At 39.3% G+C, this 14,784-nt stretch overlaps 2 protein-coding genes across 2 annotated transcripts in view; one reads left to right on the top strand and one right to left on the bottom strand.

Annotated features, from left to right (window-relative positions):
* atp2a2a (ATPase sarcoplasmic/endoplasmic reticulum Ca2+ transporting 2a) overlaps nucleotides 1–1,106 on the top strand; it is a 47,249-nt gene extending 46,143 nt beyond the window's left edge. Inside the window, exon 21 of the mRNA XM_072434138.1 lies at nucleotides 704–1,106. Within this exon, the coding sequence (XP_072290239.1) occupies nucleotides 704–717 (14 nt within the window). The 3' untranslated portion in view covers nucleotides 718–1,106. The remainder of the gene's footprint in view (nucleotides 1–703) is intronic.
* A 99-nt stretch (nucleotides 1,107–1,205) lies between these two features.
* anapc7 (anaphase promoting complex subunit 7) lies at nucleotides 1,206–10,407 on the bottom strand. Its single transcript, XM_072433286.1, has 11 exons — nucleotides 10,190–10,407; nucleotides 9,045–9,231; nucleotides 8,595–8,714; nucleotides 7,580–7,691; nucleotides 7,318–7,471; nucleotides 6,799–6,941; nucleotides 6,494–6,611; nucleotides 5,986–6,182; nucleotides 4,872–5,096; nucleotides 3,814–3,964; nucleotides 1,206–3,080 (listed from the first exon to the last, which is right to left on the bottom strand). Exons 1-11 carry the CDS (start codon nucleotides 10,288–10,290, stop codon nucleotides 2,891–2,893), a joined length of 1,698 nt encoding a protein of 565 aa, XP_072289387.1. The 5' UTR covers nucleotides 10,291–10,407; the 3' UTR covers nucleotides 1,206–2,890.
* Between the last annotated feature and the right edge of the window lie 4,377 nt (nucleotides 10,408–14,784).

Here is a 14,784-nt window from a genome sequence, read left to right as displayed (position 1 = left end):
TGGTCCCTGGATTTATTCTATTCTAATAATTGTTGTCGTCGTTTCTTTTAATGGCGGCTGGCAGCCAACTGCAAAGGTGCATCTACCACACCTACTTTATTCTTTAGACTTCATTCTTTACCATAAATGTATTGGTTGTGTGTAAACTGTTCTTGCCTTTTTTATGGAACGTCACATATTGATGACATAACAGAGGGATTCTGTTTTAGAGCTCAGCTCTACTTCACAAACTGGTATAAAACTGTCAAATATTTACCACACAGACTATCCCAGACAAAGTAAGAATAAAGAAATGTGAACCCATCATATGCACTTTCATTGATAAATGTAACTTAAACCTTTACAAGAGAAGAGTATTTTACACCTTCAACAGGCTGAATGAACTAAAATAGTCAAATTTACACAGATTTTGACAAATACAAATGTGTGTACACCATGTACTTAAATATATTCTTTTTTTTTATAGAAAATTATCAGTTCTCAAAGTGTGTAAAATACTTTGTCTTTAGTTTTTAATCAGGTACTTTGATGTTTGTTTGTTCCTGTATCTGCTTTAGCTGGAGCACTTCTTCCACATCTGAGCTTTGATGAGAGTTTGAAGCTGTCATAAACATCACTTGTGTCTCCTTCAGTTCCTTCACTCACAGCCTCTTCACTCATTCTTACTTTTGCCTTTCTCATTCTTCTTTTCTTTCTTTTGCAGCGAGGTTCAAGTAAAGCCCAGCTCCGCTCCTCGTTCAGTTCCTTTTCTTCTGTTTTCCTTTTGTGTTGTGCGTGTGTTACGTGAGCAGCAAAACTTAACCATGTTCAAGCCACAAATGAACCATTTTGCAGATCTTACAGTGTACAGTGGAGCATGCCGCCGCTTGGTTTGAAACTCGTGAAATAATGTGTCCAAAAGGTAGTTTCAGACTGTGCTATTGTCGATGTAAGCTCAAATCATATTTTTAAAAGGAAATAATTTTATGTAACGTTGAAAACCAAACTGATTTCTGTTTTTTTGCACTGATTTTGTGCATTATAGATCAGTGGCAGAAAGTACTGTATTTTCCGATTGTACGATATATAAACGTGAATAAAACTACATCATGAGTTTCTGAACCATGTCTGAATCTTCTTGAATGATGAGCAATGAAGAAAATAATGGTGGATAAAGTCTGATCATTGTATTAAATGAGGAGAATCTTGACACAGATAATACTTTTATTTTACATTTTTAAAAATATATGTACAAAACATTATAAACAACTGTTTTTTTGAAATGGTAACACTTCCCCCAGTTTTGAAAAGACACATTTAGCATTTTTACACTTAAACATATGACAACTTGACAAAAAAATGATCATTACTATAAACACATAGTTTTCCTTAATATTCCACATTTGCTTTCATCATTTTTGGGGCCAAATGCAATGACTAAGGCAGAATCAGTATTTCCCATTAAACGAAACATTAATACAACAAATTTTACTGTTGTAGCGACGAAAACGTTCGGCTTGAAGATAAAGCAGGCGGACTTTTTTACACCGAACGTTGTATTTAATCATTTGTCACATCAGATTAAGGAAAGGCCTAAAATTAGTCGTCAAAAGTATTGAAAACCAGGCACACAATAGAGCAAGTATCGTTATTGAAATAAATTGCGTAAAAAGGCCACATTTGGACCTTTCCTGATTCGTTTTGGACAGGACTTGACGTTTATCGGAACTAGTACAAGACCACGTGATGAACCGCTTTCATTTTGTGTCGAAAATTACATTCTGTTGTCTAAAAAAAAGCTGTGTTTTTCAAATTGTGGCAGAATCTAAATTGGTATCGCTTAGTTTTGACATTTTTAGTATTGTGACAGCGCTACTGCAAACATAGATTTAAAGAGTATTTGTGCGGTCCGTTGTTTAAAAGCATTACTTTAGAAAGCCGCAGTACTTTCCTCAGTCTGTGATAGTAAAGTAGTTTTGTTTATAAAAAGCAAGACTGGCCTAAGTCTGGAAAAAAAACTTTAAAGACAGGAGCAGAAGAGCTTGAAACTTAAACCAGTTTAAGCTTCCATTTGGTGTTAAAAAATAATAATATATATATAAAGAGAAAAGACGCATGCAGTGATATTTGTTGTTGAAAGGCGAGCTCTTTACTCTTTACCAATTGTACTTATGTTTAGATGCTGGCACACTAAAAATACAGAGGGGCTTTTGTAGATCTTATGTCGTTTTTGGATGAACTTGATCTGACTGAAAATTCACTTAAAAATTCTATCTACAAGATATTAAAGCTCGGTGTGTATAGGTGCTACTTTAAGGGGTGATCTTTACGTCCCTCATTACAGTGGATTAAATTAAACAATGAAACATCTTTAGGAGCAGATTCCAGAAATCCTAATTGTCGAGAGAGCAAAGTGACTAAAGAAAAAGGAGTATTGCCTGCAGTTCTTGCCTTAAAGCAGAACTAAAGTAACATTTTCTCATTATTTAACATCTTTGTAAGCCACTGTGATGGTTAAATATATATATCTGAGGCATTTGAAGTGTCCGTCGTCGCCCCCTGCTGTCTCTGGATGGAAAAAACAGCCTTGCATTGAAAACAAATCTCCTGAGAAACCGTCTCTTTTTTTAGATTTGGCAACGTGAAATGTTTTTATATGTGATTATACCGTCTTATTATGATAACAAAAGAAAGAAGAAAGAAAAAGCGCTTTTGCGTCTGTTCTCTGACAGTGTATTTTCACATGTGAGCTGCAGGGGGAGCTCTATCGCCCGCGGTTACTTAGTTCTGCTTTAAGTAACAAAATCGAGCGCTTCCATTTCCACTTCCACAACAGACCGCTTTTCCCAAATCGAACCGTTCTGCCCCTCCTCCGTCCCGCCCCTCCTCCGTCCCGCCCCGCCCCCCGGGGTCACTGCATGCCGAACCACTGCTCCTGGTCGCCCCACTGCGCCGCCTCGCTGTCGCTGCCCTCCAGCTCGCCCTCCTCGCCGCTGCCCTCCATGTCGTCCCCGTCCAGCTCCACCGTGGCGTCGGTCGGGCTCTCCTCCTTCTCCATCTTCTGCATGCCCTCCAGCGACTTCTGATCGTTCGGGTCCAAGCTGCGCCGGGGGGAAGAAAGGGAACGGAATGAGAGCGGAAGACGACGAAGTGCTCGGGTTTAAATACAGCTTTACGGGACGAAATGGTGAAGTGAAATCATCATGTGTTATAAAAACATGGATTCAAGGAGAGAAGAACTGAAGCGCTCCTTTTTCAGCGGCGGAAAGTGACAAAGTACAAAAGTAAAAGTACTTTTCTTGAGTAAAGTACAAATGCCTAAAAATGTTACGCAAGTACATGTTACAGAGGATACTTTTTACTTAACTACATTTAAGAGCAGGTTCTGTACTTTCTATCATTGTCTTTCCATGTCAAGAAGATTATTCAGTTAATCAATAATCGTGATTATTTAGGGCACAATGTACGTAATCGTAATATCGATAATCTTGACATTTTAGAAGAACAATTTTTTTTTTTTTTCAATTCAATGAATAGAAAAGTGACAATTTTCTAACTCATTTTAACCTACAGACGGTTTGAAAACATACAAGGTGACTTTCCTAAAACAAGATTTACCAACGGAACAAGTACGTTTTGTCACTATTTCAAGCACAGAAGCATTTTTGATGAACGATGAAGTTAGAAAACGCACATCATCTTCTCATTTTAGGATATTTTATGCTCGTTCCATTGAAAATATCTCATTCAAAGACGGTCAAAATATGGTGAAAACAAGATAAACACTTATTTTATTAAAGTATTATCTCATTCTAGAGGTAATGTGGTGTTTACCTCAGAGCGATGCTGTACTGATCCATGGCCTCCTGATAGTCGTTCACCGCCACCAGGAAATCTCCCAGCATCCTGTGCAGCACGCAGTCGCTCTGATTGGCCAGTGCGTTTCTCAGGAGAGCGATTCCCTCTTCGTGTTTCTGCTCTCGGCCTGAAATAAACACACACAACATTACGTTTCTCAGTTTGTTTGAGGAAGTTTGTCACACAGATTGTTCCAGATGAGCAGGTTTACATGTCATTATTATTATTTGTTTCAAAAAGACCCTCTGGTAATTTTTTATCATAGTTTTAAGCCAGTCAAGTGTTAAAAGTTGAAAATTACAGGAACCGTTGTTATGGAAAAATAATAATAAGAATCTGGCCCTCTGCCTGGTTTCAATTTCGATTCAATTCAATTTATTTTTGTGACGCCCAAAGTCACAGCCTGACATCTACATGTCTGGACACCTTCACACCAGAGCAATCAGCTGCTTTTGTTCTTCAGAGCCGGTAAACTTCCTGCCTTCCCATTCGAATAAAAGGAACCACGGGTGTCCAGGACGAGCCTGTTGTCTCTAAGGTGTCGGCGGTCAAAATGTAAATGTAAACCCTGTATCTCTGGTTGTTTGTTTGAAGAGTAGATTGAACTGAATTGACTCATTGTTGCTGCCTTCACTTCACACAAATATATATGTTTTAGCTCTTACTAGTTTATTATATGTTATATTGTGACATGAATAATGACGATTATTGATAAACCAAATAACCTTGACCTCCCCAAAAAAATTCTGACAGTTTAAACAATCATTCAACAAATAAAGGTGTCATCAGGCAGTGTTATTTGTCAAATCATAACTATTGTGTCATTTATATGGCTTTTGGCCCTTGTTTACAGTACGGTTGCTAGGTAACATCTGCTGCTCATGTCCAACCAGGAAGAACAATTATAAACTTCATCAAAAGAGTCAAACTGGGGGAAAATAGACCACATTTATAGTCAAATCTTGAATATGATCATGTTAACTGTGTTTTAGTGAAATACACTTTGAACTTGGAGGATCGCCATGACGACTTACTCAGGAGCTCCGCCTTCTTGACCACGGCCTTGGTGTAGTCCGGTCTCTGGGCCAGGGCCTTGTCCAACAGGGTCTTGGCCTTCTCCTGGGTCACGGGGTCCTCGAGGCAGACGGTGGCGAGGATGGTGAGCGTCTGAGCGTTGGCGCCCAGAGTCTTGTAGATGTTGTTGGCCATCCCCATCGCCTCGCGGACGCCGTTGGACGCCAGGTAACAGTCGATCAGGCCTGGAGGAGCGCACAGCAGGGGGCTCGGTCATTACACGATCGTGAGAACCGAAAATATAACACACGCGATGATTTTAGAAGCAACATTTTAATCAATATTTACTCCGGAATGTACTTTTTAATAAACGTTTGCATCTGGCTGCTTTACACATTTACATCCGAGAAGTATTCACAGCGCGTCACTTTTCCACATTTTGTTAAGAGTTTGATTCCAAAATGGATTCAATGATTTGCCGCAAAATTCTACAAACAATAATGACCCGATAATGACAATGTGAAAGAAGACAGACGTATTCACAGCCTTTGCTCACACATTGATCAGAGTATGATTGTTGTTGTTGATTGCTGTAAAACAAAATGGCCGTAGCAGTTCTGTAAACATCTAACGTCAGGAGCATTTATTAGTCGTCAAATACTCTGGCACAATATCTGCTTTTTTATTGTTTACTTTTGTGGCTACTTTGTGTTGCAACCCTGGAATTTCCCCCATTGCGGGACAAATAAAGGCTTATCTTATCTGATCACATTTGAGTGTAAAACGTAATGCATATGTCAATCTGGAGCCAAGTCATTTATTATGAGAAAAAATAACAATTTAACGATTATTCACGATTACTGAGACCAAACAACAGCAACAGCTTTCATTTCCTTTTATTCCCTAATTCCTCAAGTTTGTGACCAGTTTAGTGTCAAAAAGCGCCAGATAAAAAGGAACTTAATTCTTCTATGGTACAAAATACAACAAAATATTAAGAGACTTAAATCCGCTTCAAAAACGGTCATGATTATTACTCTTTAGTTCTTACAATTATTTAAAAATAAATCACGATCATTGATGAACCGGATAGTCTCTACATCTTTATTTCGATGAGATGAACAGGAGTCGTACCTTCATAGCAGTCGAGTCGACACGGAGCCAGACGCATGGCTTCTCTGAAGTGAATGATGGCCTCCTGCACTCGGCCCATGTTCCTCAGTGCTGCCCCCTTCAGGAGAAGCGCCTGCACACTGTTACTGTTCAGCTGAATGGCCTTGGCCCCGAGGTACAGCGCACGAGAGTATCTCTTACTGTAGAAGCTGTGACAACTGACACACACAAGAGGAAACTAATACAACACAAGTCATAAAGTTTGTAGTCCACAAATGTACATGTTTTTCACCTCACAAAAATACTATAGGCGCAAACTGATCAAAATCTACTTATTATGGCTGTATATTTGAATAAACTCCTACGACTCCTACAATTTACTGCATGTCCTCCCTTCTCTCTTATCCCCCATTTCATGCCATCTTTCCTGTCTAATAAAGCCTACGGGCAACAAAATCTTTAAAACAAAAAAGTGTATATTGTGATACACATGTTAGAGTGATATGACCCAAGTGTTATTTGGACTGACCCAGAGATGACCCAGGGCTCGGCGTGTTGGTCTGAAATGTTGAACAATCGTCCTCCCAAAACCTCCACATCTTCTAAATGTCCTTCACGAGCCATGAGATATCCATATACATCCATACCTACAGACGGTGTGAAAACATACAAATATAAGAATGAGGGGCAGCTTTGAACACCTTTGAGATTTGACTCCATATTCAAAGTTTGCATATCTTCAAAACAATGTTCACAATATATCTAAAAGTATATATACAAAGCCCTTCAATCAAAGCTTCACACCAACACAAAGAGAACATAAATACATCTTACCTTTGATTAAATAAGGGTCCAACATTTGTGCTTGTTCAAATTTGAGAATGGCATTTTTCGTGTCTCCCGCTCTGAAGTAAACATCCGCCAAACTCACCAACAAATCCACATTATCTCTCAACAGAGACTTCTTCTCCAAAGAGCTGAAACAACAGTTCAGTTTCATTTAGCTTGATAGTGATTAAGTGTGTTAATATATTTGTAAGTTATATATAAACATTTGAAAGTGAATTTTGGCTTTTTCCGACCATGTTGACGATAACGACATTAGCATCACAGATAATTTAGTAAATGAATGAATTTAATTTATGCATGCCTTATTTGATTTGATATACTTTGCTATTACCGATATTATTATTCAGTGTTGTTCAGTACTGGTATTACTGTTGGATGTTAAACTTTATTCAAACGCAGGGCTTTGGAATTAAAATTGCAACCATTCCCATTGCAAATGAGTTTGGATCTGGATCAAAACTGTGATTGATATTGGTCTGAGCAGACAGGGGGTGCTGTTGTTACCATATGGTGTTGATGGCCCTCTGGTTGTCCCCTACATGGATGAAGGCGTAGGCTTTGATCCAGACCGAGAGCCAGTCCAGGTTTGGGATGGTCTGAATCACATCGATCGTCATAGAGGCCACTTCAGCCCCTTTCACTGACAGTGACAGAAGACCTGCAGGCAAGAGAACACAAATATGAACTGTGTGACAATAAACTGTATTTTAGAACAATATATTGTCCCAGCCATAGTTATAACTTTTTGTAAACCTAATTTTCTCACCAATGATGGCGTCTAGAGCGAGAGGGCACTGCCTGAGCACCTCTTTGTAGCTAGTCACGGCAGATCTCTCCAGACCAGCTTTTCTGTACAGGTTTGCCAGCATCATGTTGATCTGGAAATGACACACAAGACGACTTCAGGTACAGCACAGCCAAAGCATGACTTACAGTCATCCTCCTTTAAAAGAGTTCGTTCAATCAAAGGAATAATAGAGGATTTTTGGCGCGCAATCTGAGTCTCATTTCCTTTTGGCGTGGACAACCGAGTAGTTCTCCCACATGTCAATCATTCCCTGCGTGCTACTGCAGCAAAAAATCCTCTGTTATTCCTTTAAATTATAAATTGTTGTTAGAATTCTTTAATGATCGAGCCCATTATGGTCACATTTATATATAGCACTTTTCTCACACATTCACACACATTCATAGAGCTGTGTGCACAGATACCGGGGGTAATTAAGTGATGACGCTATGAAGAGACACCATTATTTAGTATTTCATTAAAATGCTAATCTAGCAATTAAGAATAAACAACAATTGGTTTATTTATGCCACGTATCAATAACAGAATAACATTGTGGCTCATCGGAGTCTTAATGTTTCTATGGGAAGTGTTTATTGCCAAAATGATTCACAAATCTGCTGTAAAGACGTTTCTTGCAAGGCAGTCACAGCAGATATCGGGGGTTTTGAACGGCTTTTCCACGACTTTATGCAGAAAAGATGCACGGACTAAAATCACTTAAAAACCTAATATTTAGTGCAGCATCATAACTACACACAGGGATGGTTTCATGCATTCACAAGCCATGTTTCTGTTGTTAGAATATTTCTTTGAGTCCATTTGTTGTTGTATAAATGTCAGAACCATAGCTGACAGGAAACATTTGGACTGTTCTGATATTTTACCAGTTTATGCAGATTTTCTTTGGCGTTTACATTTGTTTACATCAGCGACTGGACTCAAGATGGCACAGGTGACGTGTCTGGCATGAACTGATACTAGGCCAGTTTACCTTTGGTGTTCTCTGCCTTGAAGGAATCCCATCAAGCACCGCAATGGCATCTTTGTCTTGTTTCAGGATTGTGTAGCATTCAGCAATCTTGTACTTCACCTCAATTTCTGATGGCAAACTCTAAAATAAAACAAGCAACATACAGTAATTAGTTGTGGGTGAAATTAACCAACAATAATATATATATTTTTATACCAGACAATACAACAGAAATGTGTTAAAACGTGTCTTCAAAGTTATTATCAAAAAATATGAACTGTAAAAGTTGGTAGCATTTGTTTTTTTTAAATCATTAACTATAATCAAATGTTGCATATCTTCAAAACAACATTCCCGATATTATCTACATTTCCATATATTGCCCACCTCTAACTGCAATAGATGTTTCACTTCCAATGATCTGATTTATGGAAAAATGCCATTCAAATAAAGGTTCCAGATGTTGCTGACCTGTGCTTGTATGCTGGCTGCAGCTCCTCCGGTTGAGGTCCGGACTTTGGAGGTTTTGCTGAGCACTTTCCTCATCTGCAGGGCCATGGTGTATTTACAGGCTGCGTGTCTGTATTCTTTGTCATGGAAGATGGCGTCTGCGTTGTAAACCAGCAGCTGGTACTTCTGTGCCGGAGTGAACAGCTCTCTTAAATCACAGGGAAGATGGTTTATCTCCAAACACATCAAAGTTTATTTATGTAGCAGATTACAACCACAGATGAGGAACAGGATGAAGCTGCTGAAAGCCAGTATCAAGGACAAGCAGAAGTGTGTGGAATTATTTCACCATCGACCGGATGTACAGTAAAGAGAATCTTAATAATTGTACTCACAAAGGAAAAAGAAGGAAAAAGAAGTCGCCTAAGAAAGTACGTAAGCAAGTAAAATAAACTATGTAAACAGTAACTTTCTGGGCGTAACGTATGTAATGCAAAAGACAAAACATTAAATAATGCGCAACATTTGGTATATACTGTATGTATATATATATCAAAGAATAGACAGAAAATTAGGTAAAGTAAATTATATCTGAAGGAGCAAGGAACTTACAAATAATTTCATGTTGTCAACATAAAGCTTTTGTTGTAATTTGTGTAATGTAATATTTTAAATGTGTTTCTTAAACTTTAGGTGGAATAGGCTATTTAACATACGTAACAATGTAACTGTATTAAATGTGTTATTACATTTTCTTTTCTAACAAAATAACTTTATTAATTTCTAACTTGGTAGGGAGGATGTATCATTGGAATGAGCAATGGCATTTTGGAAAAGGTGGTTCAAGGCAGTTGGAATAGCTTTACCGAGTTTATGATATTCTCTATGTGTATAATAAACCAAATTAAATTGGTCAAAAACCAATGAACCTGGAACCCATGAGCCAAAGTTTAGCTAGAATACAAAATCCAGTACAATTAATGTATATTGCATTTGTTGATACATCTAGCTGGTTAGTAAGCGACAAGTCACAAGAAACAACATTTATAATACCAACACATATTAGAATATTTACTGAACAGATACAGAGTTTACACAAGCTGGCTAGAGGCGTTTGAATCAAAACAAGATAAACATGAGACTGAGCCAGTGTGTTTTATACTCACGGGTTATTATTGCTCATCGTCAGCAACAAACTGCTCAAAACCCGGACATTTGAGTGAAGTCCAGCAGCGGCCATATCGCGGACATGGTCTATGGCACTCATTCTGGCACGAGGCAAAAGATCTATTTAAGTTTAGCGCCTGAAAATGTGCAAAGTGAAGACTTGTAAACAGCTAATGCTAACAGCTAGCAGTTCACTTCTAACGTAACAAATATGGCGCCCTATGCACTTCCTTCCGATTCTGATGCGTTCAGGAACTCTGTTCAGTCTGACAGTGACAATGTACCTTAAAATGTGTTGTTTATTGATCAAATATAGCAATTCATTATTAATCTAGAAATATGTTGTATTATATGATGTGTATATATTTTGCGTTTTATGTCAAATAAATACACACGTATAACATTACTTTTTTAAATAGTTGAATTGTGTTTTTTTTTTCCTGGTAGACTTGAAAGCCTCTTGTGTTCATTTGCTGCAGTCTTTTCTCTTGTACTTTTCCTTCTTGTGCCTTTTATCTTTTTATGCACGTCTATCATTAGTGTTTTATTATGAAAAAGAATAATAATGAAAACAAATGTGTAACAAATATGTAGTGACTATTTGTCAAATAAAGCAAACATACAGTCAAGAGGTGCCCTACTTCAGACTTTTACAACCAAATGAATTCATTATGAAGCACAAGGGTAAGTCTCTGTATTCACTGTCAGGATAATCCCAGCCGTAACCAGCCACAGAGCAGAACCTCCTCAACTGCTGAGCGTCCAGCCAGGAAAACACCAATCGTAAGCTTAAGAAACACACACGTCAAGTCTAAACCAGGAAAAGCCAGGAAAATACCTATAATAAACCATAATCACATTACTCTTTTTCAAAAACAATAGTATCCTGTGTTGCTTATGTCACATATCATTAGAATAGTCCTCAGTGTCATGGATCATAAAGCAGTCGTCTGGTTTAAGGGGCTCATCACTGGTGGTCTTGAGAAGGGAACACGTCCTCCTGCTCTGGATTCTGGTTCTCCTGATCTTCTTTGGCTCTGGAGTCGACAGGAGCAGGTCTGAAGTGTTCAGGTGATGGTTCTGAGGCCTGGCTCAAGAAATGTCAGCACGTTCTTCTTTAAAGTAGGCTCCTGTTCAGGCCGGGACCCCCAAAAAAAACATAAAACCGACTAGGGGACCCCCACAACAAAATTAAATCAGTCGCCTCTGAGGGCCGAATCAACAATGTCTGTGGTGGCGATGAAGTCAGACAATGTCTGTGGTGGCGAGGGACGATGTCCCAGGGTCCTCTGTCCTTAGACTCTCCTTCTCGGCCAGGAAAAACTACAAAAAAAACCTCTGGGAAAAAAAGCAGATGAGGGACCGTCTGAGTCGAGCTGGACCCACTCTTCAGGCAGATGAGGGACCGTCTGAGTCGAGCTGGACCCACTCTTCAGGCAGATGAGGGACCGTCTGAGTCGAGCTGGACCCACTCTTCAGGCAGATGAGGGACCGTCCACATAAGTTGTTTAAGCAACGGAGTGAGCCAGGGGCAAGCAAAGCAGCTGGTTGGCTGCTCGGCCCGTCACTCCTCCCATCCTCGCCTTATGATTGGGCCTCCCAGTGTGGCTCGGTCCCTTTACCAGAGCAGAGCAGAACCACAATGAAGACCCCGTCCCTCTCCCGTCCCTTTGGGGGACGAGGGGTTTCCCCTCTGACGGTCTTTTACTGAGGAAAAGACTCGACATTGGTCTATTGGTCATATATATATATATAAAATAACTTATTGGTTATAAATATATATATATATAGCTTTGAAGGTAGAATTCAGTTTTTAAAACAGGCCTAGTCTAAAACAGGGCTATTCAGAAATAATAGGGTTTTAGAAATAGCCCTTTTTTAACTCTGATTATAGCTGGTTGGAATCATGTTATAAAGCACAAAGTCAATGGAAACTATTTTCACTAAGAAGGAGTCGAATTGATATTATTCAGCTATTTTCAGACAGTTATTTCTTTTGGGTAATGCCTAAACACAAATGTATGGGGAAAAATGTATTTCAAGACTTGAATTCTGAAATGATTGGATTATTTTATCCTTTAACCTTAGTATTCCACATTTGATCCGCATTTGATCCATGTTTGTGCAACATTTGATCCACATAGCGAATTGAAAACCCCTGTCTCCTGTCTGTCTGTCTGAAGCCTGGCAAAAGGTGTAGTGTATGCATATTGTTTAGTGTCTTGGGCCTTTGAAGCTTTTTTAATAGAGTTCATCTAAGGCACCCTGCTGGGGATAAACTAACGATGCTAAGACAACGAGCCAGATCATCTAAGGCATCCCCTGGTGGGATAGACCATCACGGTACAACGACAAAAAGCAAACGTGTATTGTATCGTCTGGAGTATGCTGAGGTGTGGGTGTGAGGTAGGGGTGTGAGGTAGGGGTGTGAGGTAGGGGTGTGGTGGGTCGGACAGTATCCAATCGAATTGGGTTTTCTGTCTTTTGAGGAAAGACGACACACCCAGGGGTGTGTTTTATAATATTGGGTTTTAAAAGAGGGGTTTGCGTGGTCAAGCAGTCTCTCCATTTTCCAGTACTTTATTGGTATAGACTCATTTGTTTGGTCCAGCCCCCATTGCTACATTGCTTCATTATGGAGAACAACAAGACGAAAAACCCGTAAGTCTGTATTTCATTTTATATTATATTATATTATATTATATATAGTATTGTGGTATTTATTATTATTATTATTTTTTAATAAGAGAGATTTAATAAGCGTGATCGAGGCAATAACAGTGATGATGGTAAGATTTATTATTCCTTAATCTACCGTCGATCATGTTTTTATGTTGTTGTTTTTTTTTGTTTTAAAATAGTGTTTTTTCTCTTCTGATATTTGTTTTATAGATTTTAAAATACCTCTAAAGAAATTTAAAGCTGTAAGCAGTACACGCTCACTGATTGTCACCAATATATCGCAGGCTGAATTCCCACGAGGTACGTTAGCTGTAGAATATTATGTCATTATAACATGCTAAAACTGTTGCTAACTACGTATTTTATCATTATAGGCCTATTTTTACGTCTAGGCCCTTTGAACGATGCGATACAGAAGAGGTTTTAAACGACAGCGTGATATTTTGCGGTGACGTTGAACCTGACGTTGAGCCCGTATATCTGAGCCCCGTCACATTTGAACTGCGGCCGAAAAATCTGAGGTGAGGATGACCCCCTATTATTTCCACATGTTTTAGCGGGTTATTATTCGTTGATTTAATCGTGCTAATACATCTTCCCAGCCTGCCACCCACACCCGGGGCTCCTCTGCCGACAGTCCTTTCACCTTTAAACGGTTTCACAGTCAGTGATACGTCCTTACTCAGCCTTCCCCTGCCTGAATTTCCACCCGTGGAAACGCCGTCAACACCACCACAGCCAGAACAACAACCAGCAGCTCTGCTTCAGCTGTCCTGGGAAGAGGTCAACAGTTTTTTAGCGGGGGCGTGTGCTGAGGAGATCTTGGACGTGCACCAGGGGGGTGCAGAAGCTAAGAAAATCCTGAAGGAGGCTGAGGCCGTTAATACAACACCCACGTAAGAACGCTGGATTGTATTACTTCTCGTTTTCTTTGTGTACATTAGCATTAAATGTACTTATTGGGGTTTTTTTTGTTTTGTTTTATAGAGGGGCTGTGTGTGACACGTCCTTACTCGGCCTTTCCCTGGCTGACTTTCCCCTGGCTGAATTTACACCCGTGGACACGCCATCAACACCAGTACAGCCTGAACAACAACCACCAGCTCTGCCTCACCTGTCCTTTGAAGACTTCAACAGTTTTCTTTTTACTGAAGAGGGCATTAATCAAGAAGAGCAAAATGGTAGGACTGCGTTAACCGTTTTACATACTCCTGATGTTGTGCTGCGGGACTGTATGGTATCTTCTCAAAGTCATCAAGAGGATCAAGAGATTAGTACAAATCTGTTTGATCGTTATCTCCAGAGGTCACCATTACGTGTCCGTACGCCTGAAAACATACCTGTGACTGAGGGGTATGAAGAGGGTTTTACCACTGTGTGGTTTGAGCAAAATTCATTGCCTGCCAGACAACCAAGTCGTGTAAACACACCCGCCTCATCACCCGATGATCTCCATAAAGAATCATTACTCCAGAAAGTACTGCTAGAGAATTTCGCTTTGAAAGCGAGGCTTGATCAATAATCAACCCAAAACAATTCTGATTTGGAAAAGAAAGTTGATCAATTAAGGCAAAACAATTCTGATTTGGAAAAGAAAGTTGATCAATTAAGTCAAAACAATTCTGATTTGGAAAAAAAAGTAATTGGATGACAGGAGCGAGGTGCTGCTGGCGTATATGAAGGAGCTCAAGGAGTACATGCTTTCAACACAAATGTGAAAATGGCAACACCACCTAAGACACCGCGTTTGGGGGGTGATTTTCTATTTAATACAGACATTCTGGACAGGATTAAGGATGAATATTACGAGCTCAAAACCATTTTGTTTAAAAAAAAATGTGCTGCATTTACAGAAGCTCTCTCCAAGGCCAACAAACATAAGAAAAAACATGAGAAAAAACAAAATAGAATA

The sequence above is a fragment of the Eucyclogobius newberryi genome, unplaced genomic scaffold, assembly GCF_026437365.1.
Source record: "Eucyclogobius newberryi isolate DKJ021-1_F unplaced genomic scaffold, fEucNew1.0.hap1 SCAF_6, whole genome shotgun sequence".
Taxonomy (NCBI): domain Eukaryota; kingdom Metazoa; phylum Chordata; class Actinopteri; order Gobiiformes; family Gobiidae; genus Eucyclogobius; species Eucyclogobius newberryi.
Note: the sequence above shows the minus strand (reverse complement) of the source record. Positions and strands in the feature narration are given on the sequence as shown.